Here is a 21,851-nt window from a genome sequence, read left to right on the forward strand (position 1 = left end):
AACGCGTGAAGGGTTTGTTGATTTTTTCTGTTTTTTTGTTGGCCAAATTTTGAATTATATCAAAACTCAAAGTGATACAAAAGCCTTTAAGGCCTAAACTAAATGATTAGTTTTAGGTTTTTTTGTCAACAATTAGATTTAGTTTTTAAAATGACTAATTTAATCAGTTTTATAAGTAAATAGTTTTTGAAAATATTATGTATATGTATACACTAAATAGTTTTAGATATAGATTTTATTTTATACACATAGTGGTTATATTTTGGTTAAATGGTTTACAATTTTATTTCTATATACTATGCATTATAAAAGTTTAAAATTTATGTTATAGGGTTTAAATTACAGGGTTTGGAGTATAGGTTTATGATTTGGGGTTAAGCTTTGAATTTATGATTTATTTTTAAGATTTAGAGTTTATGATTTAGGTTTTAGAGTTTAGTTAAGGGTTTGGGGTTAAATTTTGAAAATTTTGATTTTCTTAAACAGCGACTAATATGTGACTTCTTAGAGACATTTACTATGAGTCACATATTAGTCACTAAATTGGTGACTATTTAGCAACTACATATTTTGGTGTGCAATATAGTCATAAAATAGTCGCTAAATTACGACTAAATTAGCAACTACGATATGTAGTCGTAAAAAAATGACTGATATACAACCAAATATATGTAGTCGTAAAATAGTTGCTAAATAGTTGCTATTTAGTCGCCAAAAATGACGACTACATATATAGTCGCCAATTGTAGTCGTAAAATCCATGTTTTCTTGTAGTGAAACCAAAACCGATATATAATTTCGTTTTAATTGTAAAATCTAAACTGTAATCACCTTACATTTGTAAACCCGAACCGACACATAATTTTATTCTAATTTTAAAATCTAAACCAAGCCAATATTTAACTTTCCTTAATTATAAGTATACAGAATTTATTTTTTTAATTTGTTTTGCTTTTTAATTTAATTTTGATTTATTTTTAAAATGAAATATTAGATTGAAGATTTTGATTGGTTCAGAGGAGAGGGGGTGAATGAAGCTAGGGGTAAAACCTAAGTATTTTTCAAACAAAAATTGACAAAATTTTAGAATGAGTTACTTACAACGATATGTTACGCTATAAATGCATTCACCACCACCATATTGCGGCATTCACCACGGGCACATGTTATTGAGATGGTTGCTTAGAGTTTATTGTCACCAAGGAACATCAAACATGTATTATTCAAATATATGGAACGACGTGCATACTGGAGCAGCCGGTCTCTTAGCGGATGTATCCACAAAAGTCACACAAGGGTTGCTACTTGCTAGTCATGAGTCATGACTAGCAATATGTAAGATATATGCAGTGTAATTTCATTGGTCACAAAATATGATTTCTTATTCTTCCTCACGTAATTAAATGCCAAGAATATAGAGAAGTAGACCAAGAGTGGTAACAAAAAAAAACACATCTATAGAGCATAAATGATCAACCTAATAAGAAGGAAAATTGTAGCTATGATGATCAGGATTATGCCATTAACAAATAGGAGTAGATTAAGTAGTGTATTGTGCTTTCTAATTCTTTTAGAATTAGAATATCTTTTCAATTTACCATCTTCCTTTCAGTTCGTTCCATTAGACAACTTAACCAGATTAACCAAATGTTCAACAACTAAAGCTATAAATACTTAAAATCTGTAATTATATGATATCCCAAATTTTGTTCTAAATCAGTTCATCATCCCGCTTGTATCAGTTTAGATCACCCACTCGAATTGGCTCACAATGCATTGCTCTCTAGTCTCTAGTGTATCACTTTCACTCTAGAGTCGCTTAAATTGCATCATCATTCTTCTGCCATGAATTCCCCATGTTTGAAATCATTTAATTATGAGATCTCGTTCGTCTCATTGGCCCACGAGAGACGTCCCATGTTCTCCGCTTATTGTAAAACGGCATATTTCTAATTAAATGCTTTAGATCCATGTGAACTTTTCTGTTTTTTTTTCCTCCTTATTAATATTGTTTTTTCTTTCTTTTTACATTTATCAACTTTTTTTTTTTTTTTTTTTTTTTTAAAAAAAACCAATTTTATTAATGGGCCTCATCCCTTAACGGGCTTAAGGCCTGTAAACCAAACGACTACAGTTACAAAACAGAAAACAAATTCCGGTGAACGGAAACAGATTACAAGGTTGAAGCCGGGCGGTTAAGCGGAGGCAGAGACTCAGATCTACTATTTTCGGCGAATACAAAGCCCACAACTTTGCGACTACGTCGCCGGATAGGTTCTTTGACCGGAGTATTCGGATCCGGTCTCCGAACCGCCACCAGCGACAAGCCTGACCCTCCACAAGCCTTCCGGAGTAGAACAACTCTCCGACACTCCGCCACCCAATGAATGTCGAATCCCCTACCTAGCAAAACGACATACTCAGATCCAAGCCCTTGTTCTCCGAAGCCGTGAACCGAAAAGTTTTCCGGAGGTAAAGCAAACTTCAGATCTGGTTTGGTGGAAACAAAGACACGGTGGCTAGAGAGAGGAGGAGGCTCGACAACCTCTCAATCGCCAGAGATCCGTGTTAGCCTTCTAAGATCCGGAGAGGATCCGCCATTAACCACCCAACAACCATCAGAAAACCCACCAACCCACAAGCGCCTTCTGCCGCCGTCGCAGCCTCCAACCATGCGGATGAGCCGTGAAAGACTGCTCTGCATCTCCAGCGGCGTCTTCAAACCAGGAGGAACCAGAACGACGCCTTTCGTCCACCGGGAAGGGGCCACAACTGCAACACTTGCCGAAAAACCACACCACTCCGATGTCAGAGAAGAGAGCTTCCCTCACTCCTGTAGCGGTTTGAAATCCTAACCAATCTATGAAGATCCGAGCCAAAAACAAACGAAAAAGAAGAAAGGAAAAGTAGATCTGAGAAAAACTTTTGGAGAGAGAAGAGAAAGAAGCTACAGGAACGATTGTCCTTTTTCAGTTTGAAATCTTTTCGGCATTATATTTATCAACTTTAGCTAATTGGTTTTTACGATCTGTCAATAGTATCATACTGAAATAGAATATACAGAAAAACTGAAATCTGCAACTTTTTTATCTATTGGTGGATGTATATCTGTAGTGTAAATTTATATTTTGGTCCAAAATTTTAGAAACTTTAAATACCAGTATGAATCCATATTAAAGTTAGGTTTGAAAAATAAAACAACAACTTGTTTTTGAAGAATATAATATTATAATAAGTGCAAATAAAATAGACACCAAGCGTTTACACTTTAGTGGCATAGTGACTGTGTGTGTGCTGTTTCGATCTGGACCTGCGCGTGTAGGAGCGTCGGTGGATCTGATCACAAAACCAGACTTTCAATAAATTAATACTAGACATTATGTTGTGATTTAGAAAGAATTGTAATATTTCAAGCAACCGACAGTGAGAATCATAGCAATTATGTGGGGATGTGCGTTTCTTTTTCTCTTTGTTTCCACACGATGCAGATCTAATACATGGTTCTCTTTTTTTGTTTATAAATTTATAAAGTGTTGTATGAATTTTAAAAAGATTTAATCGTTCTCTATAGAAACGATATATATGTTGCTATTAAACGAATAATGTATACTTTAATATTAATAGTAAGTCGCCATAATATTTCACATTTGTGTCATACGTAACAAGCAACATGTGGACTGTAGTAGTATAAATAAGTTCAAAACTGTTGGCACTGATATAATCCCAAAGACTTTAAGCAATAAAAAGGTTATTTAATAAAGTTTTTAAAAGAAATCGATAAAAAGACAGTTCGCCCTAGCCGCTCTTTCTCTGGCACAACCATCAAGATTTTTTCTCTGGTGACGTCGATTCCGATCAGCATCGCTGGGCTTTGGTTGTGTCATCTCCATCATCTCCATCATCTCCTCTGTCTGTTAATCTCGTTCATGTCCTCTTTTAGTTTCACCGGCGACCTCCTGAGATTCCAGATCTCATCTCCGGTACTGCATCCTTTTCTTCTACTCACCATCTCTCCGCTGTCTCCGTCTCCCTCTCTCGGTGAGGTTGCTCGCCTGAGTACCCAGCTGTCTGAGTCCATCCCTCAATTCCCCGAATGCCCTTGTACCTTTGGAGACTATCTCTCAATCTGGCCTCTTCCACAGTCAACCTCAACATCTCACCGCTCCTCGGATTTATATCCCCTCTCCAAGTGTTTTACTTGGCTGCAGTTGGACGGGAGCTCTGTGTTGACGCCAGAGCCTCTGAAGATCTTGACGAAGAAACCCAAAACCGCGGCTTGCTCTGTTCCAACCTCGTTCTCTCTTTGGCCCAGGTTTGCTCTCCATTCATACCCCGGAATCCTGGTAGATAGTCTACTTTGTCTAGACTATAGCTCATCCCTGCACTGGAACATACTCACACCCGCTTATACTTGCTTCATTTCAAGTCCAAATTGTTTAGTACTGATGTGTTCTGTTTGGTCAAGACGAGGTTCCCTCGATAGCAGAATATTGGTTTCTTATAATTTGCTTGAGTACATGTTGTGTCGAATTCAGTGTGAATCCAAAGTTTGATCTAAACTCCACTCTCTCCCACCCTAGACAACACTTGGTTTGCTTAGTTGGATCACTAGTTCGAAGACTGCTTCTGATCCCTAAGTCACTATTATTGATAGAATGGTATAAGAGCCTTTTGAAAACCGTGTTTATCGGATTTCCTAGGGATGTTCTCTCTGATGGAGCTAGTTTGGTAAAGCTTGGCATTATGATCCCACCTCTACAGAGTTGGGGTTACCAAGCCTTCACCAGCCTCCTATATCCACTTCGCCTGTTTGCAAAGATCTCAAAACCGCAAACCATCTACTTTATGAAGCCCCCTCATAGAATCTTGAAGAGCAGTGGCATTATGACCCCTATTCCATGGAGCAGTGGTTACCACAAACTCTTTAAGCTCTTCTCACTCAACCTTGGACCTGCAACTACTTTAGTAGCGATCAGCCCTCAGAGCTCCACCCTTGCTCGACCTCTCATCAAAGCTCTACCTAGAGTAGCCTCCCTCACTTCGGTGAGACAGTCAGCTTTGAACCTTTCACCGCCAAATAGTCTTCGAATCAAGACAATGGCCACCCTTTTCTCCTTTGATCTGCTCAAGGACTTCACATCGACTTGTCTTGATCTCACAGGTTCCATTCTGCTTCCTAGCATGTGGTCCATAGCTCTCAAGCTTTTAGTATCGATTGTCTCTATCTTTATCTGCTTCCTTGTTGTTTTATGCTTTGGGCAAGTTCCTTTCATGTTGTATACTAAAAACATTTTCTACCTTGTATGTTACTTTCTATGTTAATGGAATGATAACATCTGTTTAATCAAAAAAAAGAAAAATGTTATTTAATAAATTTTCTTGGAAGTTATGGAACTGGTAGTGCCATAGTGGTAGGTTTATGAAATCAATTACACAAAATAAGAGTACTCGATCGATTACGACATTCGATCCTTTTTAATCGACCGGAAAAGGACAACACTCTTGTGGTGTCGATTTCAGTGTAGCCTTTGGCACCAAAAATAATATTTCTGTATTTTGACCAATAATGTCTTCCATTGGTAATGGCCATTAAAACCATCTCCAACCAGAGATGGTTTTACTCCAACTTATTTTTTCATATTTGATTCCAAAAGAGAATATTCTAAGAATATTATTCTTATATCTTATTATTAATTTATATAATGATCCTTTATTTATTAAAATTACAAACTTGACCCAATTATCTTATTTATAGCAAAAAACATTTAGCATGTTATTTATATTTAAAATTTATTATTGAACAACATTACATTACACAACATTCATTAATTATTAGTGTTTGTTGTATTAAGTTGTTTTAAATCTTTAGTTTAAGTCATATTATGTATTTTAAATTTTATTGGTAGTAATGCTATTTTGTACTTTTGTTTGTATTTTCTATTTTCTATGTAATATATGTTAATCATAGAATTTTAAAATTATTATTTATAAGTTTAAGTATAAAATAATAATATTTAACTATATTTAGATATAAAATATAAATCTATATAAATTTAAGGAACTGATTTGCAAATAAAAAAGCTCAACTCCAAAATGAAAAAAATGAATTAAAAGTCTCCAAATATAGAGATCTCTATTTTGCAGATAAAAATATAGTGGGGTTGGAGAAGGTTTTTCTCCAAAATGGAGTTTGCATATGAGTTGGAGATGGTCTAATCTCTATATAATTAAAATAAGAGTATGTTTGTGTAAATGTCCAAAATTTTCATTATATTTACTGAACTTACCACTTAGGCCCCGATTGGTGAAGGTTTTTAAGAATTTAAAAACATTTTAAAGTGTTAAAAGCATTTTATTTACCAATCAGACTTTTATGACTTTTTTATTTTTTAAAGTTTCAACAAGTCTGGAGAGGTCTGGTGAAGTTTGTAGGCAAGTCTGGTGAAGTCTGGTGAAATTTATGCACAAGTCTACTGAAGTCTGGACAAGTGTGGTGAAGTCTGTTTTGACTACAATCCAGACACTTATTTCCTTTTTCTATTCTCATTTTTAATTTTATATCTTTTATTTTAATAAGGGTATATATATTCCCAAAACCTAATGAGCAAGGATGCTAGGATATATTCTATTTTCTGAGTTTTCCTGCACCTTGAGACTTTTATAAGCTATTTCTGGAGATTAGAGATTCATCCTCTTTGACAATTTGGAGAAGATTTCTAAACTCTTTCCTCATTTTATTTAATCAATTTAATTATGTTTTCTTCCTCTCTTTGTGTTGTTGCTTTCAATATGTGTGAGTAGTCACCTAATTGGGGTTTAGGGTTCTAAGTAGGGGATCAAATGATTTAATGGTTTAATTGTTGCTTGGGAATTCTATTTTCTTTGTGGTTCTTTGATTCATATGCTCTTAATGCTAGAATAGGACTGATCACCTTGTTCTAGATTCTAGGTCTTTCTATGCATCACAAGTGTTTGATAGAATGCCTGAACCAATATGAATTGAGCAATATTTCTCTAACCTGCGAAAGTTGATGTTAGGGGATATTGTGAACTTAGTGAACTTGTTTGATAATGCAAATTTGATTAGGAGATTACAAATAAAAGTTTAGTAATTGAGTAGTCAACTTTAGTGATTAATACCTTGAAAGAGGGTTAGTCAAATCTTGTGTTCATGTTCTAGAACGGTTCTTAACTATTGAATTCCTTGTTTCATTTTCCCATTGGTCATTGATCTCTGAAATACCCTATAGCCCAATGTTTTAATCCCATAAGTTAAATCATTTTATTTATTGCATTTTTATTTACAATTTCTGAAACCAAACAAACAAACTTTCGTTCGCTTTAGCTATTTACAAGTCTCACAAATCTTTAGTGTACCATTGGTCCTTGTGGATTCGACCCCGTATATACTGCCTTGCGGTTAAGTGTATCGGATAAATACTCGAGCAATCAGACGTCGTTTTGAGAAACCAAATAAATAACTTTTTTTAGTTAAAACGACGTCGTTTCTTCTCTCTTACTCCTTTTTTCCCGATTTATAAAAGCTTCTTGGGAAACTCCATTACAATAAGCCAATGATTGTAAATAATCAACATAGAGCTTTATAAGAAGATCTCTGAGTAATTCAAAAAGCTTAAAGCTTAGAGATGGGAGAGTGGTAAAAAGTAGCACGAGATAAATAAGTGACTTTCATGGTCTCCTTGATTTTGAACTCAATAGTCACCACCGACAGATTCCTCCCATTCCTCACCACCGATGCCTCCACAACCAATTCAGACTGCAAAATTTCTCACACAAATTAAGCTTCTTCTCTGATTCGAAGATCCAAAAATCTTAAAAGAATGAATGGCTTACCGAGATAGGAGCAGAAGAGAGATAAGACGTACTCAATTCACCAAGGAAGAGATGTTTATCTTTAGAGACAACAGTTTTCACACAAGCCATAGATACTCTCTCTCTGCAATTGACGCGACTGCTCCTCCATGTAACCCATTAAAGAAATTCTAATAATCACAACAAAACCCAAATCAAAGATCGAAACTTTAATTTTCACAAAAAAAAGATCAAAACATTACGAAACCCATTTGATTCAATTGAAACAAAAAAAAACAGAGAAGAAGAAGAAGATTACGGATAAGGAAGGTGTGACGATGACAGAGCAAGAGACACGACCGCGTGAGATGAAGAGAGCTTTGGTGTTGCTTTGAAATAAGATTGAGAAAGAGTCAGATGAGGTGAATTCGTTGACAGATGAGTCATGGGCGATTGCTTTGAAGAAATCAGCAACTATCAATACAATATTTGGATCGATCTCTTTGGATGCCGTCGTCGTCTCTGATGAAACCGGAGGAGTCGGCATCGTCATGTCTGTGGTTCCGCTCCCAGTTTCTCGGAATTTTTCCCAATTCATTTTTCCCACTACAGATTGGAGATTCCGGCGTCATTGACGTCACTCGCCCAGTTGAAGTAGCATTTCTTTGTTTAATTGATTTGGGGATTTTTTTTTAAATTTGTAGGGTTTTTGGGTTCAATCCTCAAATCGGGAAAGAAGGAAGAAAAGTAAGAAAAGAGGAATAAAGAAAAAACGATGTCGTTTAACCAAAAGAAGTTATTTTTTTGTTTTTCAAAACGACGTTGTTTCATATGTGGCGTCCACGTAAGCAGCCGTTGACGGTCTCTTAACACCGTTAAGGCTTATGTAAGTAATAACATATTTTAATGAGTTGGAGCAGCGAATTTGAATTTTATTGAACTTAATGTATGAATTTGCACAATATTAAACATGGTGTAGGAATCGAACATACCTCTATAGCTGGGGTATAAAATTACCGATTTTCCGTTATATAGCTATTAAAACATATATGACGAGAACTTACGATAGATTAAAGTAGAATTCATCGAACTACAACTCTTCAAAGCTAATGATTGGATGAAAAGTAGGCAAAATTGGCTATGAAGAATATCGATATCTTTTGCTATATATATTCTCATCTAATCGCAAGGTAAAGTTACATTCTTATATGGATTCGACAAGCCGATCCAACCCAATGTGAGTAGCACCAAGCTCTTCACCAATTTTCCATCTCCTCATTATCGACGATAGCTTGTTCTTTTATCGGGCCAAGAGTGGTGAGGCAAGTGCACTAATTAATAAGCATCATTATACGCTAATAGTGAGACTTCGAGTCAAAAGGTCAACAAGTCAAATTCGAGCATTCTGTTATTGAAAGTTGCACTAATGAACCTGCATTATAGCTTGGATTTTTTTGATTAGCAACCTGCAACTCTTCCATGATACGTGGGAATGTTGATATAGTTCAGAAGAGAATCAAAGCTGAAACAAACTTAGAAAAAGAAAAGGTAATTGGGGGTCTCTTCGACTCTTCCTGTCCTGAAAAAGCAGCTCTTTGGCCCTGTTTGTTATGGTGTCTCTGTGACTCATTCCAGCGATCAAAATTTAAAACGTTGATATGGCCAAATATATAGTGATAAATGTAAAAACTGTTACTGCGATTATTTTTATGGAGGTTGCCGGTGTGTTCATGTGTTGCCAGAAAAAAGGCGACAGCTAAAACAATTGCTGCGACTCCTTTTTCATATGAGGTGACTCTTTTTAACAGAAACTGTGATTCATATCTAAGTTTTAAATACCGGCACGTTAATTTTTCTATCGCCGAAAGTGGTCGCAGCGACTATGTAAACGAAGAGAGCTTTTGCTTTTTTGCTTAAATATTAAAAATTGTTATATTTATTTAGAGCTAGGAAATTTTTGAATTGACCGAACTAAGTGATTTTTTTATACAAAATAATTTATTGAAATGTAATTTTTTTAAAATGAAAAATATTTGTTAAATATTAGTCTCTATCAAAAGTGTTTGTTAAAATGTACTAAAAATTATTGCAAAAATCATCTTTCAAACACAGAAAAATGTAACACAATTATCTTCAAAACTTGAAATTTGATATTTCATTCCTTTGTCTAGGCAAAACAATGAAGTATAAAAAGAAAGAAATAGTTTTTTCTAGGTAATAAAATATCTTAAGAAGTAGATATTTTTGGAGTAATAATATCGTACGACTTTAATTTAGTAAAAGAATAGTCTCACTCTCATGTCACCATGTCGACACCTCAATAAGAATAGTTTCACATTACTTTTATCATTTTTTTTTTTTTGTCTACAAAAGATCAGCTCAAACGAGCCAATGGGAAGGAAAATTGTTTACAAACAGAACATGATGCGGAGATGTACGCGCTTGGCGTGCCAAAGAGTCCGCAGTTACATTAGCTTTTCTTGAAATATAAGATAAAGAGAAAAAAGAAAATTCTTCTCTATCCATCGTGATGTCGTCCAAGTACGTCGAGAAAGCTGGCCAGTCAGAAGGAGAAGACACCATCTTCACCAAATCCGCACAGTCCGTATAGAAAGCCACGTCCCGGAAGTCATGGCCAATCATGCACCGCATCGCCCACAGGAAAGCTTCAGCTTCGGCATGTAATGGAGATAGACTTCGACGAAAACTCCTTGCGCCCATCAGCGGCGACGTAGCCTGTAGTGAGATACAACACCATCCAGCGCCTGCAAATTGGTCTCCTGCTTTCCAGGAACCATCTATGAAGCAGCGGTAACCCGAGAACTCAGTTGGAAGTGTGTTCGTGGCCGCCGGAACCGATAAACCTACAGGGAATAAAACAGGGGTACCGATATCCTCCTCGAGTTGTGCCTTCTGCCACCCTGTAGCTTCGCCTTCTGCAATCCTAACAATATCCTCCGGTTTCTCCATAATATTTTCATAAACTCGTGCATTCCAGGCTTTCCAAATATATCACATTACTTTTATCATATGATTCACCATTCACGACCTCAAAAAGAATTATTATTTTTAATTACGAAACGATATCATAAGGCTATGCTTTTCGTATTTTATTGTATTTTCTTTGTTAGGTGGACTTCAAGTTATGCAGCCTAGAAATCTGAGGTTGGTGAAGTATCCCCAATTAAAAAAGTCCTCCTCTATTAATCTACCCACATGGAAAAATTCTCCAAAACGTGATTATACACTTATTAATTATTTATATGTACATACTCTCACTTCTTCTAATATTTTATAGTACATATCGTTTAATTTTCTAAATTGAGTTAACGTTACAAAGTTGAATTTTGCGAACTATTTTCTTTAGCTGAGTAACTATTCCTTTCTTTTTTTTAACAAACAGCTGAGTAAACTATATATTTACTTTTTTGGGCAAAACTGAGTTACTATTCATTCACCTGAAAAAGGACAACTTTCTAATTTCATTATTCTGTGTCTATACTTTTTTTTTTTTCAACATGTGTATACTTTTTTTTGTTATGTGTAGAAGATGAAAATCTTGGTCACATCACATGTTGACCTCAGATCTGCCACTACCACGAGGCACTACGCTACTATCTAATGACCACAAAACCAAATCTCAACACGAAAAGACAATTTTGACCCTCACCGACTCACATACATACAAAACTACCAACTCTCCTCCCCCAACCCGGCCCAAATCAGTATCACCATGTTATATGCCATTTTCTATGTATAACAAACATTAACTACCATGTTTTTATTGCAAAGACGAAACAATGAAATAATAATCAGCAAACAGTGTTTATATATACCATAACAACTCCATCGTGTAGTGCGTACTCGGTACTTCCTATGTCGTCAGAAAAAAGGTTCCGAAGAGAGGCTACCAACTACTACTACTACTAACCCACAAATTACTTGTTCACCAAAATGTGTGTTTAATGGCTCGTTTGATATAAATTTGGTGATAGCCAATATAAAAAACAAACTTAAATTTAGCGAATAACAACCAAAATATTGTCTACTAAATGATACTTCTTCGCTCTAATCGTTTAACGTTTAAGACTTTTCACACATATTAAGACAGAAAAATCTAATTAATCTATTTATTTATTTTTACTTTAATTTGTTTAAATCTGTACTTTTTCTTCTTTTTCACCTCTGTCCTCTTATTTAAGAAAATAAATCTTCTAGGAACAAAGAAAATCCCCTAAAACATCAAACTATACCGTTATAACAACTTGTACATATTTCATTTGCCACTTATACCGTTAACAAGAATATGCAAGTAAAATTTGCTTATTGACTATTTTGGTTATAAGTAAACAAGAGATTTAAAGGGAATTTAGTTCTTCTTTGTTTATAGGCGAGTCTTTAAATTTTTGAAGCTATTACCGTTTATAGGTGGATATCCACTACGTAGAGAGCAACTGCGAGAAGTTCTTTTTTAAAATTTTAAACCTACATAACAAATATTTCAGAAAATAATAAAAATCATGCTCATGATATTCAGTAAGATATATGACATTATAAGCTAATGAAGCTATATGAATACAAAAATACTTCTTGAGAAGATTACATAGATAAAGTTATTACTAACTGGTTGCGGTTTCTTTGTAAACAGAAGTTCTTCATTGTTTATAGGGACTAATCACATAATACTGCAAAACAGTAACGACCCAAATTGTTGCAATATTCACAACCAGGCGAATAATTTCGTGGTAGACAATGTTGAAACGTTGGTTAAGTGCCTTTGCATCAAAATATTAATTCATAAGATCTAATTTAACACGCCAACCATATTGGGAAAGAGATGTAACGATCATTTGAAACCATAGAGTTTCAGTTTCTTGTCAAAAACGTAATTAAAACACTGGGCTTAATCAATTCCATGGGCCCTCAAAGCCTTTTTCACTATGTTTTATTTCAATTTTAATTTCACTTTTCTGAATTATAAACTTTTTTTTTTCTTTTCTTTTTGTGACTTACAATTTAAATATTTGTAAATGTTTCTACAAACAAATTAAATTCTTATGTCAAAAAGAAGAAAATAATGCAAAAGAGTGAGTTTTACCGAAAACAACCTTAAATGCACTCAGGTATAAAGTATCTATCTAATCATGATTAATTAAGGAAAAGGTACTAGTAAGAGGGTAAAACAGACAAAACCTATCCGCTTGTTTCTCCTACCACACACACACCTAACCAACCAACACCAAAATTAGCAAAAGAAGGTCAAATCCGTAATTTAATCCACTTTCTTCTCCTCTTTTAAACCCAACCGCCTCTCTTCCCACTTCCCTCACTCTCCGATCTCAGATCTCTCTCTCTCTCTCTCTCTCTCTCTCTCTCTCTCTCTCTCTCTCTCTCAGATCCATCGTTCCAACAACACATCCAAAAGATGGAACCAGTCTCTTCATGGGGAAACACCCCTCTCACCACCGTAGATCCAGAGATCCACGACCTGATCGAGAAGGAGAAGCGTCGTCAATGTAGAGGAATCGAACTCATCGCCTCCGAGAATTTCACTTCCTTCGCCGTCATCGAAGCTCTCGGAAGCGCCTTAACCAACAAATACTCCGAAGGTATGCCTGGTAACCGTTACTACGGAGGTAACGAGTTCATCGATCAGATCGAGAACCTTTGCCGTTCGCGAGCTCTCGAAGCTTTCCACTGCGATCCGGAGAAATGGGGCGTTAACGTTCAGCCTTACTCTGGTTCTCCGGCGAATTTCGCCGCGTACACCGCTCTGCTCCAGCCTCACGATCGTATCATGGGGCTTGATCTGCCTTCAGGCGGTCATTTGACTCATGGTTACTATACATCTGGTGGTAAGAAGATCTCTGCGACTTCGATCTACTTTGAGAGTCTTCCCTACAAGGTTAATTTCACCACTGGTTACATTGATTACGATAAGCTTGAAGAGAAGGCGTTGGATTTCAGGCCTAAGTTGCTCATCTGTGGTGGTAGTGCGTATCCCAGGGATTGGGATTACGCTAGATTGAGAGCTATTGCTGATAAGGTTGGAGCTCTTTTGCTCTGTGATATGGCTCACATCAGTGGTCTCGTTGCTGCTCAGGTATATTATAAGCCTCTTTTCTTTTGTATTGATCTAGTGTTTCATATACCTTTTCCTCTTGTTAGATCTGTTTTGTTAAAGCGTTTGTCTAGAACGAAGATCTGGATTTGTGGAACTCTAGTATCAACTTCAGTTACACATGTCTCATATCTGTTTGCATTCAGCGATCTGTCTCGTCTCATATCTGTTTGCATTCATGTATCGAGTCTAGTGTTTTCAGGGTGTATTATCAAATGAGCTTATTCCTAAGAAAGAATTATATCACATTGTTTTAGTCGTTTTATTTTACTTGTGTGTTCCATGTAGTTTCTCGTTGTTTCTTTTTTTCTCAACTCGCATGTGTAAGTGAATATACCAATGGGAAATCTTCAATTCTATTCAGTAACTAAAACCAACCGGATAAAGTGGTGTGAGTACACTAATGTTAGTTGCCAAGATTGATTTTTTTTTTTTTTTTGCATTCACCGACAGAACTGATTGAGTTTTGATCATGTTTACAGGAAGCTGCAAACCCGTTTGAGTACTGTGACGTTGTGACAACCACAACCCACAAGAGTTTGAGGGGACCAAGGGCTGGTATGATCTTCTACAGGAAGGGCCCAAAACCAGCCAAGAAGGGTCAACCCGAGGGTGCAGTCTATGACTTTGAGGACAAAATCAACTTTGCTGTATTCCCTGCGCTTCAAGGTGGTCCCCACAATCACCAGATCGGTGCTCTAGCTGTTGCGTTGAAGCAGGCCAACACTCCTGGTTTCAAGGTGTATGCAAAACAGGTGAAAGCAAATGCTGTTGCCCTTGGAAACTACCTGATGAGCAAGGGATACCAGATTGTGACCAATGGAACTGAGAACCACCTTGTTCTCTGGGATCTTCGCCCTCTTGGATTGACCGGTGAGTGAATAATGTTTTTAAAGAAAAGAAAACCACCTTTGTGACCCTATGTTATGTGGAACTAGTCCTGATGTATGTATGATTCTGCTTTTGCCAGGTAACAAGGTTGAGAAGCTCTGCGATCTGTGCAGTATTACATTGAACAAGAATGCAGTATTTGGAGACAGTAGTGCTCTTGCCCCTGGAGGTGTAAGAATCGGTAAGAGGGAATTCTGAACTGTTCATGACAATAGCCACCCATGGAATCTCATTGTCGGATCTTGCTAATATATGTGTGTGTTTTTGTAGGGACACCCGCTATGACCTCAAGAGGATTGGTGGAGAAGGACTTTGAGCAGATTGGAGAATTCCTGAGCCGTGCGGTTACATTGACATTGGACATCCAGAAGCAGTACGGTAAGTTGTTGAAGGACTTCAACAAGGGTTTGGTGGACAACAAAGATCTCGAGCAGCTCAAAGCTGACGTTGAGAAGTTCTCGGCCTCTTATGAGATGCCTGGATTCCTCATGTCTGAGATGAAGTACCAGGAGTAGAGATCTCTCTCTTTATCTAAGAGTAATCTTCTGTTACCTACCATATATATAAAATGCTTTTGTAGGATCGCCTAATTGAAATTTTAAAGGCGAAGAAATGAAGAAAGAAATAGTAAAAACAACAAAAAAAGGGTTTTCTTGAGTTATTTCTTTAATGTTTTTTTTGTCTTCTTTTCGAAATTGTTGTATTTTGTTGGCTTTCTTAATAATAATATCAGCGAGTTTTCTTTTTTCCCCGGTTCAGCTTTAAAATATGTTTGTATTATGTTTTTGATAGATTGGATTTGGTTTCTCATAGTCAATACTTACTACATCTGCCCTCAGTTCTAATGTAAAGAGAGTGTGGGTGTATGTAGCAAAGATATTTGCTTAAGAATTACTTACTGGTCATACACAATTAGTATAGTTTTTCTTTCAATTAGAAAGTGATGTCTTCCACAAGTTGGGACGACGAGGAAGATTTTAAGAAGGAAGAGCTTCTCGCTATCGACGACATTGAAGCTTCCTGTAGTTTCTCTTTCTCCCACTCTTCTTCTTTTCTTCTCCAACCTTACGGGCTATGCCATGGTCAGGAGGTTCCTATTAGAACTCAGGGAATTTGATGGCAAGACTCCACTGAAGTGATTTTCTGAAACCAAAAAAGTAAGTAATTCTTAAGCAATATCTTTGAGTTTGATGGCAAGACTCCAATACTTACTACATCTTCAGTTCCTATTAGAACTCAGGGAATTTGGTTGTATTCTTCTTTAAAGCTGTTGCTTTGCAGGTCCTTGAGCTGAACAAAATCAGGCTTGGAAACTGGAAGTGCCATCCTCCAAAGGAGCAGTTACAAACTTACGATATGCAGAAACCGATGCTTATGCTTCTTGACATATTTACAAGGTAGCATCAAGGAGAAACCATCTTCTCATAACAACCTCACCTCGCTCTAGTTATAAATTTATAATACCGTTACTTTTGAAAAACTCGGAGCTTGTCTATTGTGAGTTAGAAGCTAATAGAGAGCATTGTTATAACTTTTTAGGTTCTGAAGGACCTTCCTGATGCTGTCAATGGTTCATAATGTGACGGAGGAAGAAGCTTAGAGAGGTTAGCCCAATGGACTTTATGTTTTGTACGCCATGATCATAGGGATCTTGTCTTACATGACTACTGAGTGTAGTATGACTCGCTCTCAGAGTCTCAGTCTCTCACACAAAAAAAAAGCAATCATAAGTTTTAACCATATAGACTAAACAGTTACCATAAATGGAGATGGAGCCTAAGAAGCCTAGAGTACGTACCGAAGTATGTCTCTTCAAAGATGGAAAATGACGTGGTAGCAATAAAAAGCAAAAGTATATATGAAGGGAAACGTAGAAAAGAACTTGAATGATCGATCATATGAATTGTAAAAGGCCATAGAAAGTTTCTCTGTTGAGTGGGGAACCCTTAGCCTATGAAGTGAGAATGTAGGCAATGGTGAGTCCACAGAAAAAACCAGGTGCATAGCCAATTGCAGCTGCAATCCAGCTGAATACTTGATCTTTCTCTTCCTTTTCTTCATCTTCATCTTGTTCTTGCTTTGTTTCTTCTTCTTCTCCACCACATTTTTTTAGGAGAGGAGCACCGCATAGACCGGGATTCTCTGCGAAAGAAGAACTGTTCTGGCTTTGAATCTGAGTGGCTTGTGGTATTGGACCTTCAAGCCTGTTGTAAGAAAAGTTCATCCACCCTAGAAACGTGAGTTTCCCGAGTTCCGGCGGGATTTCGCCGGATAATCTGTTTTGAGACAAATCCAATGATTGGAGATTGGTCAAGTTTGATAGAGATGGTGGAATATGGCCTGTGAAAGCATTGTTTGACATGTTGAGCACAATCAGTTCCTTGAGTAAATCAATGGATTTGGGAATGTTTCCTTCGAATCTGTTTCCAGAGACATCGATGGTTTTGTAGATTGTGAAACCACTCCCAACCAGCTCCATATTGGATCCTTTATTCGCCAGACCAACCGATTTATGATAGTAGCCTGATCCACGTCCTGCAAACCTAATCGGTGTACGATCTTCAATGTCCACCACAGATAACATTGCTGTCCAGCCTGAAAAGTAATCTGATGGCAAGACTCCAGTGAAGCGATTATCTGAAATGTCAAATATTCGCAGCTTGGGAAAACTCAAAGAACCCCCAGGAGAAGATATTGGCCCATAGAAGTCGTTAGAACGAAGGACAAGAATCTGTAGATTAGGTAATAATCTCAACCATAATGGAAACTTGTCCTTGATTATGTTGTCTTCCACGTTCAAAAACTCGAGTTGAGTGCAGTTGATCAAAGACTTGGGAAGTTCTCCTGATAACTGGTTGCTACCAACATCTAGTGATCTCAAGTTATCACTGATAGATTCCTTGGGAAAAATACCAGAGAGACTGTTATTTCCAAGATACAAGACCGAAAGAATAGTGCTGAAACATGGAGGAATAGAACCGTTGAAGTTGTTGTTGGACAAAACAAGTGTATCTAGAGCAACCAATTCGCATATTGCTCTAGGAATCTCTCCTGAAAACTGATTATCAGAGCCTGAAAAGAACTTCATAGAGTTTGGTAACAAAGGAAGATCTTGGAATGTGTTTGAACTTATATCAAGCATGACTAGTCCTCCACGTATTTGAATAACATCCACTGATCCTTCAAAACCACTGAAGAGATTCTGAGAAATGTTGACATACCGCAGCACTGGCAATCCCCATAACCATTCTGGTACTTGGCCTTCAATTTGATTGGCAGAGATGTCTAAATATAACAAACTGGTTGCGTTTTCTAGAAACTTGGGGAACTCAAGAATATTGCAGGACGATAAAATCAAGGTATCCATCGGTGAGGGAAGACTGAGAGTAGAGCTAATCTTCAAATTAATCCCGGAAAGATCCAAGTCACTCAGTGACAAGAGAGGTGAGAATATGCTTACGTCAAGTGTGCTTCTTGTATTAATATAAGAGAGGTCAAGCAACGTAAGAGACTCCAGTTGCAAGAAGATGTTGAAATCGACCATGCCTCTCCTTGTGTTCCAAAAGGACAAGTCAAGAAGCCAAAGCTCGGTTAGTTTCGATATACATTCCGAGATTGGTCCATTGAAATTGTTTTCTCCAAGGGCAAAACTTCCAAGTTTAGACGGTGAAGAGAGATTCCCAATCTCAAGAGGGCCACTGAAGTCGTTCCTTTCCAGGTCAAGGTGGACCAAAGAAGGGAGCATAAAGATAGAGTTTGGAATAGATCCAGAAAATAGATTATCACTAATCTCAAAATCTTCCAGTTTGGAGAGTGTACTCATGTTAGATGGAAGCATACCTTCGAACTGGTTACTACGAAGGTCGAATTTAGTGATCTCGCTCAAGTTAAGCAGCACATGAGGAAAGTTGCCACTGAGTTTGTTCGATACAAGTCCCAAATTTGTTAGCCGGTTTAGGCTGCCCATCGAATTTGGTAGCTCACCGGTGAAACCATTAAAAGAAAGATCAAGCTTAGCGAGAAAAGTAAGATTTCCGAGTGAAGAAGGAATCCTTCCTAAGAGATTGCAATAATTAAGACTTAAAACCCTCAAATATTTGAGCTTGCCGATGGAATCTGGTAGCATACCCGAGAGATTATTGTAACCAAGATTCAGGCTCTGGAGATGTTGTAGTCTAAACAGGCTACTATTTGATCTCAAAGGGCCATTGAGATAACTGTACCCGAGGTTCAAATTAACCACCACTCCCGTCTTAGGATCACAAGAGACACCAACCCAAGAACAGCAATCAGTGTTGTTCCTCCACTTCTCTGTCTTCTTATCACCGTGAATAATGGGATCGAACTAGTGATGTTAAAATGGGCTTAAGGCCCGCGGGTCTTATGGGGCTCTGTATAGTTTTTTTAGACCCGAACCCGTTTAGAAAACCAATAATTTTAATTGGGTACACCCGTTTAAGCCCGTTTATTAACGGGTCTTATTTAAAATTAAATGGGTAGCCCGATAACTTTTTTTTTTTGAATTCTCGATGTAAACGACAACGTTTAGTGTTAGACGGTCTAACTTAGACCTAATGTCAAAACTCACAACCGCGAAGCATAATCGCCACCTCCGTCATCTTTTGCTCTCTGATCCCGGCGAATCTTTTCGCCACCGTCACGCCACATCCGACTCGGAGGCTCCGAGCATACACAACTCTTTTTCTCCACTGTCACGCCATCGTCACGCCACCATTAGAGGGTTCACGAGGTCTCTCTCTACTCCTTCAGTTCTGTGTTGTATACTTGTATGATTCATATTTGCTTTGTGAGTTTTACAATTTACTATCGTAACTTCGTGGGTCTTGTGTTCATTGTTGGACCCTTCAAGCAGAAACCCTTTTTCTCTCGCGACGGCGACTTGCGATTCGCGAAGCAGAAACCCTTTTTCTCCACCCACCGTCACGCCACCATAACAACAGATTCAGAGGTCTCTAATCTCTAATCCCTCAATTCGAAATTGTATGCTTCAGGTTTGATTGAGTTTATGGAGATTTGTGAGTTTATGGGTTCCCTTGGTTTCTCTTAGCTCTTTGTCATTTCTTTCACCTCATTGATGCTTTCGGTTTTATTATAGGTAGAGGAAGATGGTAACAAAGATGGTTCATAGAGAATAGAGAGTGGAGTTTTCAGCAGTGTTCCTCATTGATGCTTTGGTATGTTATTCTAGTCTTTGCTTATTATGATTTCTTATTGTTCTGTGATCTCAGGTTTTTAACGGTTGATTCAATGAGTTACTTGTTTCAGGTAGGAAAGTCTCTTGATTTTAACGGATCAAAGTACTGGAAAGCAAAGTATTGGCGAGGTAAACGGACTTTAACTTGTTTGCGTATTTGTTATAATCTTGTTTGATGCTTTTTAATTTGATGCGTGTAATTGTACCTTTTATCCAAACAACAACACACACACACGTTTTGATATTTCAAAGACTAAAAAAAAACTAATATATGCAGTTTTGATATTTCAAAGAAGTATTGAGTTTTCAAAGAAGTATTGAGTTTTCAAAGAAGTATTGAGTTTTCAAAGAACTTGTTGAGTTTATATAGTCTATATAATACTGTTTACAAGTCTATATAATACTGTTTGCGATGGAGGTGTATATAATACTGATTATTGTTGTGTATATAGTCTATATAATACTGTTTATTGTTGTGTTTACTCAACAACTTGTTGAGTTTATATAGTCTATATAATACTGTTTACAAGTCTATATAATACTGTTTGCGATAGAGGTGTATATAAGTCCATTCTGTTTTTACAGAATGGACTTAGAGTCTCAATACACAATAGCATTGCTCAATGCTCAGAATGACTATATTGCTATGAATGAGGAAGATGCTCAAGATGAAGACATTGAGATGGATGAGGGGGAAACAGAAATTGAAGAACCAGTGCAAAGTGACACAGTGTCTCAAGCATCAACTCAAGCTACACGAAAGAGACGGTTAACTTCAGTGTCTCAAGCATCAACTCAAGCTACACGAAAGAGACGGTTAACTTCAGAAGTTTGGAAGGAATTTGTATCAGTCGGGATAGAAGAAGATAAAAAGGAGAGAGGCAGATGCATCCATTGTGGTGTTGTGAGATGTTGTGAGATGTTGTGCTCATGTGTTGAACCTCATAGTGAAAGCTGGTTTAGATTTAGCAAAAGACATCTTGCACAATGTTAGAGAGAGTGTTAGATATGTTAAAGCATCTCCTTCAAGGAAAGAAGCTTTTGCAGCTTGCGTACAGAGAGTTGGAATTAAAAGTGGAGCTGGTCTGTCAAATGATGTTGAGCATCGTTGGAACTCTACATATGAGATGCTTGCAAGGGCTTTAAAGTTTAGGAAAGCATTTGTTAGCTTGCAATGGTATGATACAAATTACAAGACATTGCCGTCAGAAAATGAATGGAACCGTGGAGAAAAGATTTGTGAGTTGTTGAAACCGTTCAGTGTCATCACTACACATTTTTCAGGATCGAAGTATCCCACTGCCAATGTGTATTTCACACAAGTATGGAGAATTGAGCTATTGTTGAGGAAATTTGCATCTTGTGATGATGAAGGTGTTGAAAACATGGCTAAGAAAATGCAGAAAAAGTTCTCTAAGTACTGGAAAGCTTATAGCGTAATTTTGGCCATGGTATCTGTTTTAGATCCAAGAATGAAACTGCAGATGATTGAAATGGCTTATGAGAAAGTGGATCCAACAACTTCTAAGTTGAAAAAAGATGAGCTTAGAGCAAATTTGGTTAGGCTCTACAAAGATTATCAAGCTAAGTCTACCGGAAATGCTTCAGGTGTTTCAACAGCTCCAACTCCACATGAGTTAGTTTCTGAATCTCCACTTGATGATGATTATGATTATGTAAGTGTACTTTCTTTACAATACTAATTTTGCAATAATTTTGTATCATAATTTTACAGTTTGACTAATGATAATGATGATGTGAATCTTTATGCAGGATCTTTTTGAGCTTGAAAGAAACATTGGAGTTGGGGTG

At 37.1% G+C, this 21,851-nt stretch overlaps 2 protein-coding genes and 2 pseudogenes across 2 annotated transcripts; 1 reads left to right on the plus strand and 3 right to left on the minus strand.

The window, feature by feature from the left end:
* Nucleotides 7,634–8,410, minus strand: LOC104732289 (annotated as a pseudogene).
* Nucleotides 13,133–15,437, plus strand: LOC104732290 (serine hydroxymethyltransferase 4). The gene is made up of 4 exons (XM_010451824.2): nt 13,133–13,915; nt 14,416–14,806; nt 14,904–15,005; nt 15,095–15,437. The coding sequence occupies exons 1-4, from the start codon at nt 13,238–13,240 to the stop codon at nt 15,337–15,339; spliced, it is 1,416 nt and encodes a 471-aa protein (XP_010450126.1). The 5' UTR covers nt 13,133–13,237; the 3' UTR covers nt 15,340–15,437.
* LOC104733684 (receptor-like protein 12) lies at nt 16,771–18,950 on the minus strand. The gene is made up of 2 exons (XM_019233617.1): nt 16,949–18,950; nt 16,771–16,775 (listed from the first exon to the last, which is right to left on the minus strand). The coding sequence occupies exons 1-2, from the start codon at nt 18,948–18,950 to the stop codon at nt 16,771–16,773; spliced, it is 2,007 nt and encodes a 668-aa protein (XP_019089162.1).
* LOC109127974 overlaps nt 21,805–21,851 on the minus strand; it is a 3,053-nt pseudogene continuing 3,006 nt past the window's right edge.

The sequence above is a fragment of the Camelina sativa genome, chromosome 12 (genome assembly GCF_000633955.1).
Source record: "Camelina sativa cultivar DH55 chromosome 12, Cs, whole genome shotgun sequence".
NCBI classification, from domain to species: Eukaryota; Viridiplantae; Streptophyta; class Magnoliopsida; order Brassicales; family Brassicaceae; genus Camelina; species Camelina sativa.

What these genes read in the sequence shown, in the direction of transcription:
- LOC104732290 (XM_010451824.2), top strand. Translation starts at nt 13,238, where the DNA reads ATGGAACCAGTCTCTTCATGGGGAAACACCCCTCTCACCACCGTAGAT. An exon ending in TCGCCCTCTTGGATTGACCG is followed by an intron (nt 14,807 to 14,903) that starts GTGAGTGAATAA and finishes TGCTTTTGCCAG; the next exon opens with GTAACAAGGTTGAGAAGCTC. An exon ending in CCCTGGAGGTGTAAGAATCG is followed by an intron (nt 15,006 to 15,094) that starts GTAAGAGGGAAT and finishes GTGTTTTTGTAG; the next exon opens with GGACACCCGCTATGACCTCA.
- LOC104733684 (XM_019233617.1), bottom strand. Translation starts at nt 18,950, where the DNA reads ATGCTACCAGATTCCATCGGCAAGCTCAAATATTTGAGGGTTTTAAGT.